The sequence below is a fragment of the Haliotis cracherodii genome, unplaced genomic scaffold (assembly GCF_022045235.1).
Source record: "Haliotis cracherodii isolate W230 unplaced genomic scaffold, xgHalCrac1.p SCAF_6, whole genome shotgun sequence".
Lineage (NCBI taxonomy): Eukaryota > Metazoa > Mollusca > Gastropoda > Lepetellida > Haliotidae > Haliotis > Haliotis cracherodii.
This window is the reverse complement of record NW_027266319.1, coordinates 44,292,030-44,310,934: the sequence shown is the minus strand read 5'-3', so window position 1 is coordinate 44,310,934 and position 18,905 is coordinate 44,292,030. Positions and strand designations below refer to the sequence as shown.

The 18,905-nt window shown below is 38.2% G+C and overlaps 1 protein-coding gene across 4 annotated transcripts in view; it reads left to right on the top strand.

Moving 5' to 3' along the window:
• LOC139445782 (ankyrin repeat domain-containing protein 26-like) overlaps positions 1 to 18,905 on the top strand; it is a 758,925-nt gene that overhangs the window by 618,406 nt on the left and 121,614 nt on the right. For all 4 annotated transcript variants that reach the window (XM_071226998.1, XM_071227000.1, XM_071226999.1 and 1 more), the window contains one exon: positions 3,050 to 3,121. In XM_071226998.1, the coding sequence (XP_071083099.1) occupies positions 3,050 to 3,121 (72 nt within the window). The remainder of the gene's footprint in view (positions 1 to 3,049; positions 3,122 to 18,905) is intronic.

Below are 18,905 nucleotides of genomic sequence, written 5' to 3'. Positions count from 1 at the left end.
GTTATTCTCCATATATTGCTTTTTGTGTTCAAAATATTCATTCCTTTTATTGCCTGCATACAGCATTATATTTGTTTCTTATGTAGTTGTAATCCTTCAAAGTGTGACTGTCCTTATATGTTCTAAACCTATTCAGTGCTCTACATCTTTTACGTTTCAACAGTTCATTCAGCATCAAACCATTCATTATTGTATTTACTTCTTCCAGCTGGCTTCTTCATATCATTTGCCGAGACACATAATGCATCTGTAATACACTCTGTACTTCTATCAATATCATTAAAAATCATAACTGATTTATCAAGAAATTCTTGTATATGATCCGACAGCATGTTTTCTCTAAATAATTCCAACTTTTTAAAGTGTCATTTAAATCTGAATGAAAAATTGATTGATTTTCACAAGCTTTAAGCTTCTGGGTGAGCTCAAACACTGGCAGATGCGATTATATAATGTATGACGCTTGTCCCATTTGGCCCAATGAATGTATAATCCCAAATTTCACAGTCAGTTCCTGATCTTCCGTTCATGACATGAATGTACATGAAGAGCACATCTCTTACAAACATTTACTAAGTTGTTTACATTTTTATCACTTGAGAAATGATTTAAACTAAAATAATCGAACATAAGATCCCAGCTTGAGTTACCATGCAGCAGCCCTTTGATATATTTAATAATGTCATCTTCTACAGACTTTGTTCATGTTCTGGCGTTATAGTCGCCAACACAAATAACAATAGCATCTCTTAATTCTGATAAAATGTCCACCAAACTGTTTCGAAATATCTTGATGCAGCTTTTGCAATCAACAGGTAAAATGTTACCAGCGTCCGTGCAAGGAATTAACCATGCACGCACACACACACGCACCTCTGAGACATTGCAGAAGAGAAAGTTAATGAAGCTATTATAATTGTTGCTTCTCTCACTTGATGGGTTCTCTTGATGAGCAGTAAAGCCAGTGTATCGGCAGCTGACCACACCCTCATCTCTGTCTCCCTACTGCTGGCATCTGTGACCTCGAGCGTGTGTCCCATCTCTCATCCTTACATCCCTGTCTATCCTGTTGTCTTTTCTCTCTCTGTGCCTCCAGAATTTGCTTTCCTATGTTCCTGTTCCACTCTCTGGTTTCCCTCACTAGTTTCCCTCCTTTGTAGTAGGACCGTGTCTCTGGTTCGTCTGTTCTGCATTTTAGTAGTTCCTGTCTCTGATTCATAGTCAAGTCATTAGAAATGCCATATCCTTTATCTTTAAGAACATTCCTCATTGACACAGCTTGCATTTTGTCGCCCAAGTGTAGCATCTTCACGATAAGTGGTTGGGGTTTATTTGGGTTCTTCATCGAAATACGATGTAAATGTTCTATATCTCTGGAATTGAGTGGGGTGCATTTCTTCCCTACCTCTCTGGCACTATTCAGTACTTCCAGTACTTTCTCCTTACACGCCATATATGGTTCATTTTGTGATTCTGGCACTCTATATAATATTACATTATTTCTCCTGTTTCTGCATTCTTGATTTTCTATCTTGGATTCTAAATCATAAACAAAACTTTCCATCAGCTTGCTTTTCTCAAATAGTGAATCAATGTCTAACCTAAGTATGTCATGCTGTTAGTTGAACTGACATCTGACTTTACATCACTAATATCACTTTTCATGGATCTGATTTCATCCTTAATTGAACTTATATCTTTAGATAACCTGTCCTCTGATTCCTTGATTTGATTAATTATAGCGTTCTTGAGGTCGCCTAGTTCACTACCAGAGGGTCCAGGGTTTAGTTCAATGTCACTTGATCTGTGTAACAACATGGGCACAAGCAGGTGAATCAGAGTCATGATTGGAGTGTCCTGTTTTCAACATGAAATCATTGTTTCTCGCCGATAATAAAGTCACAGATCTCACCTGATGGAAACAGAGTTAGTTGCAGAATTAATGATGGAGACAGATCTGGGATCCAAGTTGCTGTACTAGATCCAGCACTCATCACAACGGAAGCACAGCACTGCACAGAAGTCGCCTGTATCCTGTCGCCATACCCGGCTTCCACTCACTCATGGGGTTGTAGGGTTGAATCTTGTCCATTTGTCTCATGCCTTTGGGATGCACAAAACACTTGATTCACGCCCTCCAAACTTCAGTTGATTCCCCCATCTGACCTTTCTTGCACCAAGAGATGCTTCAGTATGTCAAGTTTTGTTATTGATTTTTTTTATGAGTTGATGTGTGAACACCTACTAACCAAGGGAGCGAACTCGTAAGAATTATCAAACTATATTTATCATTGCTAATAATAATTATGAAGATACTTGCTCTATTACATTAAGGTAATCCCACCTAGCTCCCCAATTTTCTGCATCAAGGATGCTGATGTTGGAAAGGAGTGAAGTTTCCTGCCTGCACATGCACAGAGATTTAGGAAGGAAGATACTATTGGTATCTTGACTGGTTATGAATAGATTTTATAATGTGATGACAGCTGAAATGCAGGCTTCCTGGCAGTGATATAATAGAGTAGTATTCTTTGAATTATCAACAATGATAACTATTGTTTGACATCTCAGTGCCAGTGGCAGAGTTAAAACCATATGGGCGCCCAAAAAGAGAACAATTTACTGAGCAGAGGACATGCTGGCATTAAGTAACAATCTATGCATCAGAAAAGCTGAAAATATACTGGACATTTGTGAACAATAACAACATGGTTACAATAAACAGACATTTATTATATCGATATTTACACTGGCCTGATGGATCCTGGTGCTGTATATGGAATAGAATGAGGGGTCAAGGGGTCAAGGACTCAACAGGGGTGAAGTGATTAGTACCCAGCTGCAGAGATATGTTGGACCTGATCATGGACCTGGCATATCTCTCACTCACTCACGCACACTGTCTCGCCTCACCTTGCCTCTCAATCCCTCAGGTCTTACTTACATCGCCTCTGTTACCTTGGGTTTTACAATCCCAAGCAAAACCTCCTGTCAATAAGTTTTAAGAAGTTTCATACATCATTTTGTTTCAATACTCTTATGTTGACAGGTTCGGAGCAGCCTTGAAGCACTGTGTTCCAACCTCAAGTCCACAAATGCACATCTTGAGGACAAACTAGGGGTAAGCAAAGATCTTGAGCAGTCATGTGCAGTTGCTTATTTTTTTTTAGTTCGACCTGGCTGAAAATATAATCTGCTTATGTCATGGCCTCTTTGTCCATCATCAATCAGAACACATCTTCTCTGTACACCATGGGAAGTTAAAACGTTTCACACTTGTTCCTACCATTGATAACAGCTTCAAATACAATATGGTTGTAAGGACAACCCAGACCGTTTTTGTGAAATGCTTAAGGCTTAAGGCTTATCTGCTTAAATAAAAGCAAGGCAATTAATTTTGGAAATATGGTCTGGTTGGGTGGCAATATTTTAGTTCCTTCCTACTAGTGTAGAACCTAATAAACATCGGAAAAGGCTTCCTTTGTAATTGTATTCCTGTTAATAAATAAAAATCTTGTTAATTTGGTATGTTCTAACACAGTAAACTACTTTTATAACGAACACACTTATAACGAACTGACGGATATAAGGAACTGTTCTTTCTGTCCCGGCAATGTGCTGTATATTTTTTCATATAATATTTATGGATATAACAAACACACTTATAATGAAATATCGTATATCGAAAACTCACCTTGTGGTCCTGTGTGTACGCTGTCAACGATAATGTTTAAGTGCATAAGGAACTGTTAATCAAGAGCTGAGCTCCTCACGTGTCATAAATCTGCCTGTCAAAACATCCGCGGCCAAGCACGACTATGCAAAGCGGCAATAAACAATTGAAGGCAATGGATTTACTCTTAAGTACTGACATCTTGTCCTCAAATTACACCCTCAGTTAACAATAGTAACACAGTAATTAGGCCCTAGCCTTTGAAGTGGATACATTCTGTGTATAAAATGCGATGTCTGGGGAAATTAAGTATTGATAAACTTACAATGGCAGACACACCTCGCAAGCAGGGACACTGATGAAGCTAGCTCTAGACAAAGTGGGATACAGCCTATTCCCTTTAGTAAACTAGAGGTAAAAAGCAAAATCAAAGCCTCCATAGCCCAAAGATGGCAAGCCTAGTGGGACGCAAGTAAAATCAGCAGATAGCTTTGCAAAATTCAACCAAGATCCACCAAAAGCCATGCTCATACTCAAATGAAAGGAAAGTTGAAATTGCCATCTCACGCCTCAGACTCAGTCACAAGAAGCGCTATGACATGGTTTGTCCATCTTGCAATCAACCTGAATCCATTGCTCACTTGTTACTGGAATGTCAAGACCTCGCCCCAGCCCAGGCTTGGTTAAAAAAAAGAATTGCAGTTAGATCCACTATCTGTCGTAGATCTCCTTAAGCGTCACATGAAAATGTTGTGTTGCTGATATTGAAGACAAGCGAACATGCAGTGTTCTTGGCAGTTTTAAACTCGGATGCGCTCATGGGGCATGGTTGCTAGAAGATCGCATGGTCAGAAAGGGGGGAATAAAAAAGTTTTAGAAAGTAATAAAATAAAAGTGCAATCCAAAAGTATCATGAACAGGATGTTTATAAATAATAGTATTCAACAAAACATTTTTAAAAAAAATGCAAATTAATTTGTTAATTCATGCCAAGGTCGTAACCCTGATCGCGTGGGTGGGTATTTTGAATGAATCTTGTGATGGCGCCCAGGGGTAGAAGCTTACATTTTCAGTCCACTAGTCCTTATAATGATAACATATAGCAAAGCCCATAAAAATGGCAAATTTCTACTAGCCCTTATGATACCTTAACTATTGAGCAGTTTGGCAAGGACTACAGGACTATTGCCAATTTTTTGCGCTGATGCCGTGAATGAGGCTGTGTATTACATTGTTGAAATCAACTGACCAGGAAGATTGTCGAGGCATTGACCTTGTGACAGATGCTCGTCATGGATGAAGAAAAAAATGCATCTTCAGAGAATCATTGTTGCTTTGAGCTTCGAGACCAAACATGAGTTCATACCGAAGTAGTCGTAGCCAGCAAGCTGAATAATCTTGATGAAAATAATGTTGAAATCCATGTTCACGCACATGGCAGAATTAATGTGAACAAATTGGTGCCATGATACACTACATTTCAAAAGTCACTTCCCCTGTATCGCGAAACTATTTCGCTATGCGTTCGCGATCGTCCGGTGAAAGTATCGCGAAAGTGACTCGAAAGTGGCGCGATAATACCGCGAAAGTGGCTAGAAAATGCCGCGAAAGTTGCGCGCTAATGCCGCGATGTTTCGCATAAGTGGCGCAAAAGTGCCACGAAAGTGGCGCGATAGTGCCGCAAAAGTCGGTAATAGTGCCGAGAAAGTGGCGGCATATTGTTACACTGCATCAGGGGTCCGGAAAATTTAAAATCCCAATCGGACATTTACATTTATGCCCCGCCCCCTTCAAACAGCGTGTTTTAGTACGACTTTTTACACACAAATTACAAGTTGTTACGTATTCATAATATGATGAATTATGAATTGTTTCAATTTAAATTGTTTAATTCACCGGACAATTAATAACAAATAATATCATTTTAGATATATATGGAAAACATTCGTTTGTTTCTGTTATAATAACGATCTGTCAACGTTGTGAACGGTCTAATTAATATTCATGAGTCTGCTAGAGTGTACGCGTTGTAACATTTGGATCGAGACTATTATCCCATATTTGGTTATCACGTGACCTCACGGGAAAAGTGTTTTTTTTAAACTAAAGATTATTTAAAACAAGACAGATAATATAATCATAAATCCTAAACTATCGTTGATAGCAGTAGTTATTTGAATACTTTTTCATCTGTACTTAATTATTGACCATAAAAAAAATTGTTATCGATCGTCACAGAAAGCAAAATGGCGGTCAATCAAGATTCAATATACGACTAGCTACTGAAAACAATAAAATCTGCAAATCCTCGTTGTATGTCAACCAAGTGAAAGTCGTTAGCCACGACTTACAAAATGATCATTCAGACTTTGAGGGTTTGGCAGATCCTGTCGACTGATCTGCATCGGTCGACTGGCTGTCGTCACGCTTTCGCTTCTTGACTGAGGTTACGTATCCTAGCATTGTGAGGATAATGAGGTATATCGATGATGCAAGGTATTTATGTACAGTTGTAAATACATTTTACTCAAATTAACAAGATGTTCTCAGTAATAAATCCTCGATTAATCAGTGTCAACTCAGTTTATTGCCTATTACAGTGATTGACCGATTGGACTATCATTCTAGGTACGATGTATTTACAGCAATCAAAACAAACAAAGCTTGTCAGTGTAGATAATCTTCATTGTGTTACAACTGCAGACAGAAATTGCTCAGTCCTAACTGTTGATCATGTCCGGTCAAAATTTAAGAATGTCCGGACAATACTTTTTAAAATGTCCGGACAGAAAAATTTAAATGTCCGGTAAGCAATATTTTAGACCGGACATTTGAGATTCCCAATCGGACATGTCCGGCGCATATGACGGTTTCCGGACCCCTGCACTGCATGTACATGTACACTTCAGAAATGCTGTGGTGCGTTACTTCCCATGTATGTCGTATGTATGTTCAATCTAACCTGGAGCTATATAAGCATGTTGCTCGTGTTATATTTAAAGAGGTCTAGGTGGTAGGTCCATTAACAGTATAAAGCCATGGATAAAAAATTATGTTCTTAAAACTGTATTTTTTCCGCAAGGATGCATGACCTATTCTATATTAATCAATAAGAAATTAATGGACAAATGTTTATATTCCCTGATGTGTTTAACTCATTTGTATAAGTTATCAATAGTCTTCGGAATTGGGAGTAGTGTATGAGAACGCAATTCCCAGTGGTGCTTGAATACACTTTTTTTCTAGATTCACCCCGATTTTAGTCCTCAGTTCATCTGATTCATACACAATAAGGACTTGCGTTCGTCCGTAAATGCCTGAAATGCTGAGTGTTAACAGCGGCCATCACAGTCTCTGTTTAGCATTTAGCATTCAGGATTAAATATATGAAAATACATTTCCCTTTGATGTGCTTATGAAAACGGAATAACTTTCCTCAAAACGAAGTAGAAACCAGGTGATACACGGATGATACATACATGTAAGGAAGAGAATTTATGGATGGTAACTTTATTATGAGGAACAGTAATATTTACTCTTTCATCAGGTGAAGGAGTAAGTATACACTCCAAAACATTGTGTTCCCCAAATTAAAGATGTCTTCCTTATGTGTTGAACTTGTAAATGATTTTCAAAGACATGATCCATAGACGGTTTTAAAATGATAGGTCAAATACTGTGTTGTTTATCTGTTCCACATAGTGGTAAGTTGTAAGATGAGTTTCTGCTCGTTAATCAGACAAACTACTGCTACACTTGGTTTGTGCAAAAGTTGATGCACGTATACACATGTCGAGTGTCTACTTATTTACTTTTTTAAATTGGGACTTTAACATGCGTATTTCGCGCACCGGCCCGCCAGGCCATTTAGTGTTTGGTCGAAAAGGGTATGTCCGAGAAGGTTGGGCAACCTAGGGGGGCTTTTAGGGTTGTTTACTTAATTTGGATAACAAATTTGGATTTTTGAAATATGCCATGCAAAAGATGGAGGGGGGACTAAATGTAGTAGATGTAGTTCTAAGTATGTTTTTGTAGATTTAGAATTTTAAGGATTATTGGCAGCTTGTTTGTTGTACTTTGTTAGATGCGGCCGAGTAGGCCTGTTTTGATTAGATATATGCCTAGTGCTTTAAAGGTTTGTAAGTCATTTAGGGGGTGTTAGTACCGTTGCTAGTGTCATTTGATTGTTGCAGTTTAGAGTGGATTGGAGTGTTGTTCTATGTTGCTGGTACTGTGTGCAATATAGTATTATGTGTTCAGGAGTTTCTTTCAAGTTGCAGTGGGGGCATTTCCCGGATTGGTGTTTTTTTAGTTTGGTGTAGGTGGGAGTTTAACTTAGTGTTGCCTGTTTGTAGTTTAGTTATTTCTGATAGTTATTTTGCCACTTTTGTATTACTTTTAATTTAATCTTTTTACATTGGTAGGTTGATGCTTACTTCTTCTAATTTTAGTGCAGATTTGGCTGCTTTGTCTGCGTGTTCGTTGCCAAACACTCCAACGTGGGCAGGGATCCGAACTATTTCTATGTCTACACCTAATTTACGTAGATTGTTGGGGCTTTTAATTATCTGTTGTATTAGTTTTGGGCGTTTTTTTGTGTTTTAGTTTTTTTTATAGCCTGGAGCCCACTTAATGAATCTGAAAGGATTAGGGTTTTTGGTGGCGGGGTCTGCAGATATAGTTGTGATTTGATGAATTCTTTATTCTCTAGACATTCAAGAGCGAACCAGACTGCAACATTATTCACAATGAATATACTCAGAATATCTACTCCAATAAAAAAAAGCACCCCACAGTTTATTATGTAACTTATAGCGAGACAACTCGGATAGTTAATTACATTGTCTACTCACAATGCTATGCAGGTGCACGAAATAACAGGAAGAGTCGTGCGTTATATAACATCATAAACATGGAAGATGAAATCCACCTTCCAGCAAATTGTATTCATTAGGAGTAGGGTAGATTCAGCTGTGCAGGCAATTGAATAGTAGCGTTAACCAGTGGCATTTAAGACATTTTTACATTTAAGAACATATGTAATACTCATGGTCATTAGGACGGAAGCGCAACAGATATGAACGATATCGATAGGTTTGTGCGAGGAACAAGGATTACCATATATTTGTGACACAAGATCTACATGTATACTGTATTTTTTTCAGTGAGTATTTGTACATTGGCCTATGGCCTTTATACTGAAAAATAAAGAATTGAATTGAAATAAAGAATTAAATTGAGTTGACACAAGATCATGTTTCTTCGTCAGGAACATCTCACATATCCTGTGGTATCGTATTTGCTTAGAATATAGAACAATGACTTCAAACACATTACACTATGCAGTCATTTTGTCGTCTTGTTCTTAACATTCCTTCACTGAAATAGTATTGCTACGCAGTATTTAATTAACTTGTTACGTTGATTCGAGACCAGAGAACATGTTATGTATCGATACCGGTTGTTTATTAATGTTCACTAAAGGAGGGAGGCTACAGGTCATGAAAATATGTTTCTCATGTCGTTGTGTTAAGTTATACGTGTGTGCCTGCACTAATGAAGTAAGTAAATGTTAAGAAGACGAGATAGCATGTACCTGTATCATCCATCACACAAAACAATGTAGGTATGGTTTGACACTGTTTTAGAACGTTTTGTAAAACGGATAGGACAAAACAAGCCAGTGCTGGCTTCTGTTGCTGCCTCTCCGAAGATCTGAATAAAAAAGGTTATCATACTAATTGCCAGATATTACGTTCTAAAATAGGAACATTTACAATGCGGGATTGTTTGCTCATTTATTATGTACCACACCATATATTTAAGGAGTGTAGGACATTTCCCTCACACCGACAGTTCCCTACTCGGACAATATCCCGTACTGACATTTCCTCACATTGAATAAATAAATAATTTATATTACAGTTTGACAAACTTATAATATAAACATGAAAAGTCATCATCACATGTCAAGTTCACTACATGTCACCAGCTGGAAGTGACATGGGAAATAGTTTTTACTCTTTGTTCAGCTGTCCTTCATTTAAAGACACATTTGACAAAAAAAATAGCACGAACTGGTTGATTGACCTCCTTTCATCAGGTTGAAAGGATTAGAAATCGACATGCCATTACATATTCACTACCAACGTCCTCTAATATTAAACTGATACCCTTGTTATCCCCTAATGAGATCGTGTATACTTTGTCACACCCGGTAATTGTTAAGATCACAAATCCTATCTACAGCCAGGCAATCTATACATGTTTCCAATACCCTGTTATAATTAGTGGGGAATGCTAGAAAACACATCCTGAAAGATATCCTGAGACGCCTCCAAATGTCTGCTTCATAATTCTTACAAAATGTGATATTCTACAGTAATAACATTTGAAGGTTAATCCACAAATACCATCGCATCAATTGTTACGGAGTGGTGAAAAGCATTCGTAAATGCAAAAATTGCAAAAAACAAACTGCCGAGGATAGAATGCACTTTAAAGCGAGCTGCAATCTTCTTTCTGATATTAGATATTCGTTAAGGAGATATTCATAATAATAAAAATTATTATCGAAATTAATCAACTAAATTATCTTTTTTAAAGTCTTAAATATTCTAGATTATGTCCCTAACTTACGTTAAGCATCCGACAATTATAGTTATAATTCACCCAATATGCTGCTGATAATATTTGAATGCGCCCCGAATTTAATCGACAAGATGGCGCCTCTCTTCCCGCCCTTGCAAGTGCAACAGAAACTTTGATAAATTCAGTGCCGATTCTTGGGATTAGTGAATCAATGTGACAGCTAGATTTCATTGTGGAACCAGATGAAGCCGAATATGTATGTTCACACTTTTGTCCACCATGCGTGACACGGCATAGGCAATCGCAGTTGGGGAATGGTGCGGCCACCATGTTGCATAAATTCGTCGATTTGAACACATTGCTTCTGGACTGAGCTAAATAAACGAAGTGTTTGGAGAGATCGTAGATACTTGGACTTGAAGAAACGTAATTAAACGTTGCAGCAGATGAAGGATTTGTGTGGACAAAACGGGAAAGGGATCCCAGATTGTATTTCAAAACTTGTGCGCAAAGTGTAACCAAATACCCCGAACAAACATACATGGGACAAGTGTGGATCTTATGATCAAACTCAGTTTTGTGTGTGAAAATTCTGTGAAAGAAAAGGAAATTCATAATTAAAGTTGTCTTGGAATATATGTATTGGAGTTTTCGTTTATCGTAAGTACAATATTATCTGGATAGACTTCTGTAGGTCAAAACATCAAGTATATTTCTTTACTTATTTACCAGTTGCTTATGTGAATTGTTATGTTGATACACGTAACATATTCATCTATTGTAGTCAAGCTGAGAAATATTGGCGGAACTTTTGGTGCTTCAAATTAGGCCCCTTCCTAAACACTAGTTGAAAATCTGTGTAATAATTTAAGTTTTATGAATATAAACTGTTGAATGCAAATGACCAAAACTAAACAAATATCTGTCATTTTCGGATTGAACTGAAAGAATCGCGTCGTCAATTTCGTATTTAAGTATCGTTACTGTTACATTAACCGAAACCGATGTTCTGCTGCTGTTCTGCCGTAAAAATATGCAACACAATTCACTTTGACCACAAATGCATTGAATGTGTCACATGTACATTTGACCATGTGCTTTGCTTTTTATAGCGCAACCGTAAATAAGCTCCGCCCACTGTGATTGATGCAGACGCCAAACACGATCGATTCGATTTTTTATGATAAAACTACAGAAAATTTATTGACTTATATCTTGATATGGAACCATTTATTGTATCCATGGTTTGTCATTCAAGTTGATACGAAGTTTGACGGTCAATGGTGATCTGGACCCGTATGGTTTTCAAAAAACGTCTCCCGACACTCGGTTGTGTTTACATTGTCAGTCATTGTTCGAAACTGAAACACCGCCACCTTGCGGGCTATTTATAGTCAGGGTGGGGCTTTAACGTTGTATAGAGGTCTGACGTAAATTGACTATCGCCTGTCTGTAAAGTGTTACCCTCATGACGCCCTTATTTATTGTCACTGTCTTACTTAAACCATTCGAGTGACGCCGGTTTTCATTTCGTGTGACGGTGAGGCATTAAAACATTCTTACACCCCTCACGTACTTTGACTCGTCTCGATAAACATATCAATACAAAGCTTATGTAATCACTATCAGAACTAACAGACGGGCGCGAAGCTTTAGTGACAATACCCTCATTACTTCATGATATGCATGACGATGACTGAGCGGCGACAGTCAGTTCAAATGTGTGCCTTTGTTGTCTAAGCGTACGCTTATAGCACCTGGTCGTGTTAACAATTAACATTTTAGATATAATGGAGGGTTTACTACCGAACGTAACGGTTGTCACAAGCATGATGATCAGGTCAAGGATACATCCTGAAGCGATAATTCAAATACGAATGTACATATGTTGCTCTTTCTAAATAAGCACATTTACATTTATAAGCAAACATAATTTGACACAGTGTCATGATATTGCTGAATGGTTACTTGGCCACCCATAGCAGGTGTTGGTTGGTCTGCAGGGCGTTATCGGGCGCCCTATTTTTTCTTCTTAGGTGTCAGGCGACCCCCGGCATTCAGCTGCATGATCAGGGTTTCTGTAGCTTTTTGTTCCGTCTATAAATGCGTGTCTGGTCGGACCCCGCTTACTTTTATTGGAATGCCAGCCTTCGACCTGGTTGGTTGTTTGGGATTCTGTGGAGCTGAAACCTCTGCTCACCATCTTGAGCTTCGCTCACTTGCCTGTGAGACGCCCCCTATAATCCTCTGTTTTACCATTGGCTATCGTTTTACAAAAACGCTTTTCGCAATAGAGTGGTTTGGTTTTCTTTTGACACTGTTTCTGGTAAATATTCCCTGGATAGAGAAGATATTGGCGACATGGGTTCCAAGCATCGTTTGATAATTGTAAACAATTCAATTAATTAATTTGAGCTCGAACATATGTTTAAGAAAGTAAGAGAGGTTCTGATTACTCGCGAGTGTGTTATCGGATATGTCGACAGATGGATTCAAACTTCAAATGGTATATTTCGAAATTCAAGCGTCTATACTGACTGCACTAACACCCGCCAACAATGTTAGTGAAATATTTAATATGCTACAGTTTCATAATAAAAGCGGCACAATCCTTTCCATATTCAAAAGAAAATCTCTGCTAAAAGCATTTTGACTGTATCGTGAGCATGTGTTTATAAATCACTATCAAATAGTGATGAAATCGGGCGTTTGTGAAAGTAAGTGGAAAATAATACAACACAATCGTCTTGCCTCCTACCATCCCAGATAATATTTCCACCAGGCCCCTTTCAAGGATGTTCTTTTAAATACATACATGCGTATCTAAAGAAAGAAGTCTGTGTATTGCTTTAATAATAAATATTGCATATATTTAAGGCAAAGCATTAAACTGGCAATTTTTCATACGTACATGTGTCACAAAATGAACCCGTTAGAACACTTCAGGAATTTATTTATGAAATTGCGAAATGTCCGCGTCCAACGGGTCGATGCGTATGTGAACCAACTATTTAATTATCTGTTTTAGAACATTGAAATGTTTCTAACACTGACAAGAGGTATAATAAGTGAATAGTTAGAAGGGGCACTACTTATCCGAACGAATCACTGAAATCAGTGAGTGAGTTGGGTTTCTATAATCTCTAGCTTCTTCTCGAAGTCTGACATTGGCCTCTTGGTCACACTAGCTGCCGTGAGTCGATTTTGCTCGCAAACGCAACTGAGTGCAACAAGAGACTGGGCTACCGTCTGCAAGGACAGTTAAATAAACTTGGAGGCAATATTTGTTTTACGCATTTTTCAACACTGATTGGTTACCCGTGATCTATGAAGATTTGGACAAAGGGCGCATGTTAATAAATTTCTTCATCCTAAACAGACAAAAAGAACGACAGAAGCTCATCGGATGTCGTTATTTGGAAATACCCCTGGTGATTATAGTTTATAATAAGAAAAGTATCCCTGCAGTGAAAGCATTTTCGGATTTCGGATTGCGTGGGTAAACTACTCCCTAGTTGTCATCCATGTTTTCTGGTACAACCCTACACTTGTGTATTTGTCGTCATTCAATTGATGCTCAGTTAATTTATTACAGGTATAATTACTGGAGGCACAACTCAGATTACCTGATAAAGGTTCCCATTAGGCATTTCATTGATTGAATAAACACTGTTATTTTGCACAGTGGATTTGTCCAAAGTAAGCGTTTACATGTGTATGTTTACTAAAGCAGACGGAATACCTCAATATCTGGGCGTGAAGTGCCGATGTGAAAACAACATACTTTGTTCAAAGCCGATATAACGTTGATTGATTGCTCATTGTTATCTAACTCAGTGGATTGTTTTAAAGAACCGTGGACATTATGAAAACAGTTGTCACGTGGGCTTTCTCAGCTGACCTTTGAAACTTGACACCTATGTGAAACAAACTAAGTGATCAGTTGAGAAACCAAACACGGGTTATAATATCCCGAAACGATAAATATATTTTGAAATATTTGATTGTTACAGAGACACGTGACATCCAATAAGTTTCTTTGTACAGCTGCAGATGTGTGGAATATGGTTCCTTTATGTGAATATTTACGGTTGCATTCCTCGAACAAGGCAGCTGACTAAAAATATACATATAACTTTGGTAGGTTGTAATTATGATATTTGCATTTTGTTTTCATTCATTTGCTGTAGCATTCAACAGAATCATTCTTGTTCCTCTATGTCTTGGTTGAGAAGTTCTTCGATGCGCGATAGACATTGTTTTTCACAAGTCTTTTCCTTTGTATGCGTGTATATGTTACAGTCAATGTGTAAAATATGATTCACTCAGGCAATTTATAGAATGTCTAAATATTTCAGGCGATTGACTGAAAAATCTGTTCATTTATTTAACAGATTTACTAAAAATGACTAAGACTGACAAAAGGGCTTAAAAACATCACAATAGATTAATTATGCTGGTATTAGAATCCAAACAATATAGAAATGTACTTTTAATATCCTTACATTTACAGTCACTTGCTGATGATATTAAACATAAAAATGTTTGGATTTCGTCATAATAATACAGATGGGCATATATTTAGGCGTTTAATAAATTTCCTAAGTGAAACGTTTGCACATTTTGACTGTAAAAAAATAAACACCATAAAATAAGCAATGGGCAGGTGAAATATTTTCTTTGTGTTGCAAGTCAAAATAGTGTAAACGAAAATCACACAATTACCAAGCAAGTGACTTATCAAAACACTGTCACCATTAATGATGCTACCCACAAAGATACCTACATTTCCTTATTATTTCCAAAAAAGTATGTCATTTTGTTGATAAATGTGACCATACGCCCTTATACTATCAATAAAAGTGACAACTGTGCTTACGAATGGCGCAGCACAGGCTGTGAACTAGTCTAGATCTCTGCTATATCATCCGGGTACTCAAGGGGAAAAACAATAACAAAGGCAACAACTCTCGGGGAATTGCTTTAGGTAATTGCCAATTTAACAGTATTCAAGTTATATCACGGTGTGTCAGCTTAATGTGGGAGGAAAGCCCAAAGTGTGCAGGTCTCAGACGTTTACCATTTCGGTGAACCCCACGAGCACGGGTATGGTGCTGACAAACCTAGAAACTTAATTGGGGCGAACCGGGTTTCGAACCCACAATCATAGGTTTCTGGCGTGCCCAAGGGACGCAACTATGCACAGCGAATCACAACGCCTAAGACGACTGGCCCCCCACTGAAATCAAAATCGGGGCACCATGTTATAAATCCTGAAGACTCTCAAATAGCAGTTTATGGAAGATATACATTCTCTCATCAATTCTAAGAAATGTACTTGAACAAAAAAATTGATTAAAATTTCCCAATCAAATCTAGTTATAATCAGCCTGATAAGTCTATGTAAATACATACATGTATATTCTAGTGTCTTCCTCTAAAACACGAAACCAGCTCTTCTCTAAGTTTATTTCAGAAGCTTCGTATAAAGTTGTGTTATTTCAATGTGGTAACTGTACATGTATGTCTTTGAGTTGCAAATACCTGACTTGCATTTGCATGTGTTTGTGGTGGATACGCTCTAACCTGGTTCATGAGTATGATTCATTAACACATGCTGTCACTGTGTAATACAAATACCTAACGACGTAATATTTGTGAAGGACTTTGTTTACCATAGGAAATCTTTAATAACCAAACGATTTTGTCCAGACTATTTCACATTATATTCAGAATGAAACTTATCACGAAACATTATGGGATACTAGACATGTACAAAACATTAGTTGGTTATGAGGTTTCCTGTCGGGCATTTTGGCCGACACATGATAGGGTTTGATTCTGTTCTATCTTATTTGTTGCCATGAAAATCACCTCAGCTAATGTGTGTACGAGTATTTGTGATTGGAGTCATGACCACAAGATCACCTTACATTTGCAGTCTAAATAAAGTATAGATATCATTATTGGTAAAAGGAAAAGAAGCTTTACACTATGATCTTAAATAATGCAGAGTAGCATGCCATGGAAAACGTAACTCAAAATCAGTCAAGGAAAAAAGTAATACAATATATTGTACCGTACATTTAGCACAACTGTCACAAGATAGCGTGACTATTCTGTCTCGAAAGTGTCGCGATAGTGCTGTGAAAGTGTCGCGAAAGTGCCGCGATCTTGTAAAATGTTATCGCGAAAATGGAAGTGTCTCGATAGTGGCGCAATAGTTTCGCGTTAATGGCTCAAAGGTGGCACGATAATTCCGCGTTAGTGCCGCAATAGTGGCGAGAAAATGGCGCAAAAATAGAGGAAGTTACTTATGAAATGTAGTGTACATATTATGATGTTTTGTTCAATAAAACTGCTCTTATTCATCACGACAAACATATTTCCTTCTCATCCAGAGAATAGAACTTTAATTTTTGTGTTGGTCTGTGTCTGATAAATCGTGGAAATTCCACAGTTTCATTTTATGAAGATGTGAAGACGACATGGCAGGAAGGTTTTCAAACCAAGGACCTACGCGTTTGTATAAAAGTTTTGTAATTGTTTGATGAATATTTATTACCATTAAAACTTACATCCTTGTTGTCAAACGGCCCACGTGGGTGGGTGTCTACATGACGTCACCCGTTTACGCATTAAACAATGAAATTTGTATGTTATCATGACAACATATTGACCTGTTTTATCACTCGTATAATCTCCGCCCACTAGAGTGTGGCAGTCGCTACCAATACTTCTGGACTGAGCTAAATAGACAAAGTGTTTGGAAAGATCGTAGATACTCTGACTTGAAGAAACAGACATTAGACGTAGCAGCAGATAAAGGATTGTTGTGGACAAAACGGGAAAGGGATCCCAGATTGTATTTTCAGACTTGTGTGTGAACTGTATCTAAATCTACCAAACAAAAAATATGTGGAACAAGTGTGGATCTAATGATCAAACTCAGTTTTGCGTGTGAAAATATGTCTTTATATATTGAAGTTTTCATTTATTTAAGTACAAAATTATCTAGATACGCCTAATGTAGGTCAAAACATATAGTGTATTTCGTTACTTATTTATCAGTAGCTTATGTTCATAGTTAAAAATACACATGACATATTCATAAGTAGTATAGTGAATGACAGTTCTAGACCACTTCCACTTGAGCTAGATTTACCCCCCTATACTCCTTCATATATTGTAGTGAAGCAAAGAAATATTGGTGCAACTTCTGGTGCTTCAAATAAGGCCCCTTCCTAAACACTAGTTGAAAAAACTGTGTAATAATATAAGTTTTATAAACATAATCTGATTATTGTGTGGTAGGCCTATACATCTAACTGTTGAATGCAAATCACAAAAACTAAACAAATATCTGTTTGTGCAGCAAACAACAACAAACAATAGAATATAATATCATAATTTATTTACATTGGCGACAAAGGGGGGCTACCTGGGTTGCTGGTGCTAGTGGGTCGTAAACCCGAGTGATAGGAATAGAGAAAGAGTACCCCGAGGATCGTGGATCCTGGGTTGATAGCTTGTTAGTGGGTCGTGTGTCAACCCGAGTATTGTTGTGGATTAATCTGGGATCTAGGATCCCAGTATTAGTAGAGATGTACCCTTGGAGGTCGTGAAGCCCCGGATGTTAGGTTAGGGAGAGGTATATGGTATGAGTTGGGGGCTACAGACGCCCAAAGAGAGGTTGTGTAGCAACCGAGTGCCCCCAATGGAATAGATGGGGAAATGGCTGAATTGCAAAATAATATGTAATGACTTATAACAAAGTTTAATAGCATCAGTCCTCTGTATACGTGCCGTATAGTCTGTATCACAGCGAGCACTGGGTGGCAGTAGCAGGGGTATGGAATTTATGGCACAATGTCTGTATATCCTCACTTAGCACGTAGTGGAGTCCATATACTGTGCTCTACACAGTTGGGTACAATAGACAATACAGAAGAGTCCTGAGATGATTTGGCACTAAGAACAATGGCACAAACTACTAACGGTCATGATTAAACATGGGAGATGAGAACGATGCTTCACAACCATCTAAATATATACATAAACTGACATGGTAGACTATGGCACCTCGTCAGGTCGAAGTCGAGCCTATGAATGTCACACGGTACATAGGGAGATCTGGGCTTGGCGCAAGGTAGCTTCGGGGGTTGGGATGTACCGAGTAAAACAGTCAGAGCTCCACCGTCCTAGAGTCTTGATAAGATGGTCCTGTAGACGAGCTTGAGCTGCCGTCGTGGCCGCGCCGATCCTGAAAGAGTGTCCTGAATACCCGCTGGAACTAAAACCGGCACGACACAATATAATGCTAAGCTATCTCAGAAAGGTATTCCTGGTAATGGCTGTAAAGGAGCTGTCCACGAAGAGAGGGGTCGGTGTTACGTGCCCCACTCTGTCGTCTGATCCATACGAGTTGTGTCAGGCTGCGAAAGGGGCACACCAGGTTCTTCGTAGCGAACAATGAAGTATGTACGCCTTGACGGAAGGGGTCAGTCTTAGACACTTTGAGTCGTAAAATGCACCTGGCACGATTTGAATCGAATTTGATGTCTTCTACGCAGATGTTGGCATCGACGCCCAAACTAGATGAGCAGATAAACTCGCCACAACGTAAAAATCCGAAGAAGGC